This window comes from Triticum urartu, chromosome 6 (assembly GCF_003073215.2).
Source record: "Triticum urartu cultivar G1812 chromosome 6, Tu2.1, whole genome shotgun sequence".
NCBI classification, from domain to species: domain Eukaryota; kingdom Viridiplantae; phylum Streptophyta; class Magnoliopsida; order Poales; family Poaceae; genus Triticum; species Triticum urartu.
In genome coordinates this window covers 22,820,521-22,825,852 of record NC_053027.1, presented here as the reverse complement: position 1 = coordinate 22,825,852, position 5,332 = coordinate 22,820,521, and the positions used below count along the sequence as shown (strand labels likewise).

Sequence of the window (5,332 nt, the reverse complement as noted above, 5' to 3'; positions counted from 1 at the left end):
TCTCCCGTTTCCTTTCATCTTCCTCTTATTCCTTTTTCTTCTCTCTCCTGCACAGGAGGATGGTGAGGCGCATGTTGCTTGTGACAGATTTTTGGACTCCCCATGCTGCAGCCGCGTCCTGTGGAGCTACAACTCGAACGATTTTCATTGCCTCCTCTTCCCCTCGTTGCTGACAGTGCAGCAGTCGCCATGGATGCGCTCATAGACAACTTTTTTTTATGGAGTGTTGCAACCAGCCCCGGGAGATGCTACATCCGGCGACGAGGGATGTTACAACCGACAAGTTTTTTTGTTGGAACCAACCAAAGGTTCTGTCGCTGATTTTTTTTGGCTGGAACAAGTGTCTTGTTTTGCTACTACCGGCGGCTTCATTTGCTACTACTGGCGACAACGTTTTTTTGCGACATAATTCATGAAGATGATGCAACCTCGACGACGGGTGACAACATTTTTTTGCTGCAAACTATGAAGTTTTTCACTACCACCGGCTATAGGGTTTGGTACCACCATACACAGCGGCCGGCCGGCATTTTTCTTTTGTGTTTTGCTACAACCACGTCATTTTTTGTTGCAGTCGGCAACCACAGAAGCTACATCGGGTTAACATTTTTGCTACAATGACGATGGCGGGCTGTAGCGGTAAGCTTTTTTGCTGGAAGCGATAAACTTTTTTGCTACAACAGGTATCGTTTTTTGTTGGAACCAGCAAGAGCCTCAGGAGGGCACACGGCGAGGTACACCGCGACCACAACGACAGGTGCTGCGGTCGGCGGCCGGCGTTACCGGAGATGCGGCCATGTCCCCCGGAGCCGGTGCTGCAAGCCTGCAACCACGAGTGCATGTTGTTGCATGCATGAAGCCGATGAGAAACGCAGGTGCACCGGCCGAATTGATTGTGCCGGTGCACCGGCGCAGATTAGTCGCCTTTGGATTATTACCATGATATATAATAATAAGAGGAAATTTAGGTTCATACTATAGCCAAACAATGTGCCAAATTAAAATTTAAACAGTGGGGATATTTGATCAGTAAATTAAATTTTAAATATAAATTATTAGGCACTAATATTAAGCATTAGAGGAGTATATCAGACATGGTCATGTAATTAGTTTCCAAAGTGTATACATACGTGATGTTCCTTTTTTTTCTATTTTCCAAGTGCATGAACGTACGTGTGTGTATTCTTTTTTTTGTAAGATTTGACACATATCTTTCCTAGGACAACACGTTCCTTGTTTTTTTCAAACTTAACAGGTTTCTTGTTTTTTTTAACTTAACATGTTCCTTTTTTCTTTGAAGTCAATTTAACACGTTCCTTGTTTTTGTAAGGAAGAGTCCGACTTCTTCTTGATTATTTTGCCTGGGATGCATGCAATCTTTTTAACATAAGTTTTTTTTATGAGGAAACAAAGTGGCCTCCAGATGTATATTTTTTCAACGGGGTGGAGCCAGGGAGCACGTTGTTCGCACACGAACACGTCACATGTACCCTCGATGCCAGGGGTGATGCACCGCAGCTCACGTCGAAGGAGACCCAACCGACAGTGCGATACGCAAGACAGTCGGCGGACGCTTTTGCAGACCCGAAACCCTGCGCACCCGAGAGGGACCCCGTCAGGGATTGCGGCGGCTATGGGCTGCCCTAGGTCGATTCGCTAGCTCGGCCCTAGAGCCTCGTGGATCCGCAGCCCTCCAGCATGAAGAACTAGCGAAGAACGAGAAGAAAGATACAAGGGAGAGATAAAAAGTAGATGAACACGAAAAAGTAGTAGATGTGTTTGTTCGATTGTGTGTTGTTTCAATCGGCCGTCACCCCCAACATATATAAGAGGTGGCTGGACTTCCCGTACAAGCAAAGAATTTATCTAGGCTTTCCTTACAAGAAAATTACATCAATTCACGTCCAAAACCCTAGTCAAATTCGGACTGGTTTATCCGAACTTTCCAAAACTGTTTGGTTTAAACTGGCTGCACATTGCGGGTCTTTTTTGCGGTGGTAAACGATCCCGGATGAAAACAAGCCCAAAAGCAATCTTGACCGTTTTGACGAGACGAACAACTTTCATGTTGAAGGTTTTTTTATCAGAGATCATCTTGTGGGTCAGATCGGTCTCGCAACACAGGCTATTTCCTCACGCTACCCGTCAGACATGTGTCTGGTGGGGCACGCCACATGTCGCCTCGTGATAGGGCTGCACTCCGATTGCTCTAACTTTTGCATACGAACTCGAATTTGAAGGATTTTTATATCAAAATCGATCGTTTCGACGAGACGAAGACAACCCGTGTAGATCATTTTTCCATCCGAGATCATCTGAATAACCTTTTGAGCCCATCTTCAACTTCTCGTTCGATTGACTATCACAGCCTCCAACCCGGCAAGTTTTCCATCCGAGTAAGCTTTCCACACCGGCAATGTTTCTACCCGGCAAGCTTTCACACCGGCAAGGTTTCACTCCGGCAAGGTTTGTACTCCGGCAAGGGTTCCTCCCTGACAAGGTTTCTCCCCCGGCAAGATTTCACACCGGCAAGCACCGGCGATCTTTCTGTGCCGGCAAGCTTTCCATGCCGGCAAGCCTTCACACCGGCAAGCTTTCACACCGGCAAGATTTTACCCCGGCAAGGTTTTTGCCCCGGCATGCTGTTTATGATCGTGCCACTTTTAAGCATCAACACACGTACGTGAGAAAATCTCATCCTTTTCCCGTTTACATGTATGTGTTTTTCTTAGTTGGTGTATGTACGTAAGTTCTCTTTTTAAAGAGGCCCACCATTTACCAAATATATTTTCTTTAACATATGTGCGTTCAGATGTGTCACGTACAGTCGTTGGTGGCCCAGAGCATTATATATGTTACATAAATCTAACGGTCAAGATAATTCTATTTGTTAAGATTTACCAGATCGAGGGCTAGTAATTTCTAATTAACGTGGAATTTTCTAGCATATTTACCTTGCTCCTGGTTCACCTTATATTACTTTTAATATATAAATAGATGCAACATAAATATGTAGACAAGACCTGTGTTTGTCTTTTATTCCCAAGTTTGAACTAGTATCGTTCGGGTTCTTATATGATAGTGCATGTCACATTATTTTTTCACCGCTACAACGACCAAACCATGGACTAAGAAAACGGTGTTTCATATATCTAGTACTATAGTTATTTTCTTCTCAGTTAGTACCGAAGATGCCAAATGGCGCGATGGTGCAATATGGAGGGATGTAGACATTGCACATTGCAGGTAGCGTCTGTAGCGCTAGGTTCCTTATTTCCTCGAACTGGGGCAGTTGTTGAGGCTGGACAGAGCCCTGGGCCTGTGGGTTTTGCTGAGATGGCCGGAAGGAGCCCTGGCCTAATGGATATTGTTGCTGAGACTGTTGGAAGGAGACCTGGCTCGATGGTTGTTGTTGTTGTTTTTGTTGTTGATGCAGAATAATAGCATGAACAACATTGTGGATGGCCTGGCACTGCGACTGCTCAGGGATCTGCCATAGGTGCTGACAACACAATTCTTGCAACAGCTGGTAAGTACTTTGTGGCAAAACTTGTGATCTTCCATGCGCTATGTTGTGTTGCTGCAATACAACATCCATGCATGGAATCAGTTGTTGTTGCAAAATTTGTTGAAGGATTTGTTGTTCTTGTTGTTGTTGTTGTTGTTGTTGCTGTTGCTGCTGCTGTGAAATTGGTTGTTGTGGTTGCGAATACTGTGGTTGCGGTTGTGGATATGGTTGTTGTGGTCGAAATGGTTGTGGCTGCGAATATGGTAGTTGCGGCTGCGGAAATGGTTGCAGCTGCAGATATGGTTGTTGTGATGGAAATGGTTGCGGCTGTGGATATGGTTGTTGTGGTGGAAATGGTTGTTGCTGCCCTAGAAATTGTTGTTGTTGTACCAATGGAACTTGCTCTTGTGGTTGTTGCTGAGATGGATTTTGTGGCTGCAATTGTGGCACTGGAACTCTAACTGCAGTTGTGGCGGTGGTCGCCACGATAGCAAGGAGGGCAAGGATGAGAAATGTCTTCATGTGGATTTGTATTGACCACAGCTTGCTTGGCTTAAATGATGCGCTCTACTTATGAGAATGATGGATGAGGAAGGATGATCGTCATGCTACGGGGCTATTTATAGCTGTCATGGAATGATCTCTTTCACAATTGGCATTTGTTTGTGTGGAAAGTGCTTGGATGCTTCTCAAAATCATCATTTGGTATGTTCTGTTTGGTGGCACTACTTACAAGTGTATTCTTGGACTGTTCATTAAAGTTCCTTGTTGTTGCACTATCATTCCACCACCAAAAAGGTGTGATAACACGCATGACTCATCTTATTCACTTTACAGCTCAAACACTAATCTGGATTGCCTATTTTTCTAAAACTAAGTTTGTAATTTTCTGCAAATTGTTACGCATAAACTAGATAAGCATGGCTGTCACGGTACTTAGTTTGTAGTCTTGTGTGGTCTGTTAAGATAGATATAAGACTAGTAATGTAACTTGCGTTAGTAGGCCATGACTCGTCAAATTCCTTTTACATGTCAAGTGTTGTAGTGTTCTAGAAGTTATTAGCAAGCATAAACATGTTCTACAAGTTGTTACGTGTAAACTAGATAAGCTTGACTTGCACACAAACAAGATTGTAATCACTAGTCATCTACCCGTGCAACTGCAAGGCCTAGCTATTATAGGGGTACATATTTATTAATAAATATTTATATGTAAAATTCAAGCGCTTAAATTACAGATATCATACATCTGAACATATGCTAAGTTATTCAAACAATTATAGTACAATATAAGCACATATATTATAAACTTCATTATATGGAAGAGTGCCTCTACTTCCCATTTATATAAAAAAATATGAACATCTACAATACCAAAACTATATAGTATGGAAATACATTTCATGACGCATCTGGTAATAATTATTTCATATTGTGAATGTTGATATTTTTTTATTATAAAGTTAGTTAAAATTTACAAATCTTGACTTTGACCAAACTTTATATGCAGACTAAAAATAAATGGAGGGAGTATCTTGGGGTCCCTGCCACGTCACGTTTCTCATACATTCAGTACGCGTGTCGCCCCGAACGAGTGGAGACTTCATCGTCACCTTATCCTTTCCCTGCAGGCTCAAGTCTGCTTCTTCTCAATCTTTCAATTCTAATCAAAGGAGAGTGAGGCGAGCTGGCCGGGCTGCTCTTCGTCGGGGACGTCGTCGTCTACTTGCGCGCACAAATGGCCAGCTCTCACCGGGATTCACCCTGTGCCCATGTACAAGCGCCTTCCAGAAGCCATCCGAGCGGCGGCCCCGCAACACTCGC

The 5,332-nt window shown here is 43.6% G+C and overlaps 1 protein-coding gene across 1 annotated transcript; it reads right to left on the bottom strand.

Annotated features, from left to right (window-relative positions):
* Nucleotides 1-3,011: 3,011 nt before the first annotated feature.
* Nucleotides 3,012-4,110, bottom strand: LOC125515972 (alpha/beta-gliadin-like). Its single transcript, XM_048681449.1, has one exon. The coding sequence runs from the start codon at nucleotides 4,028-4,030 to the stop codon at nucleotides 3,176-3,178; it is 855 nt and encodes a 284-aa protein (XP_048537406.1). The 5' UTR covers nucleotides 4,031-4,110; the 3' UTR covers nucleotides 3,012-3,175.
* Nucleotides 4,111-5,332: the final 1,222 nt, after the last annotated feature.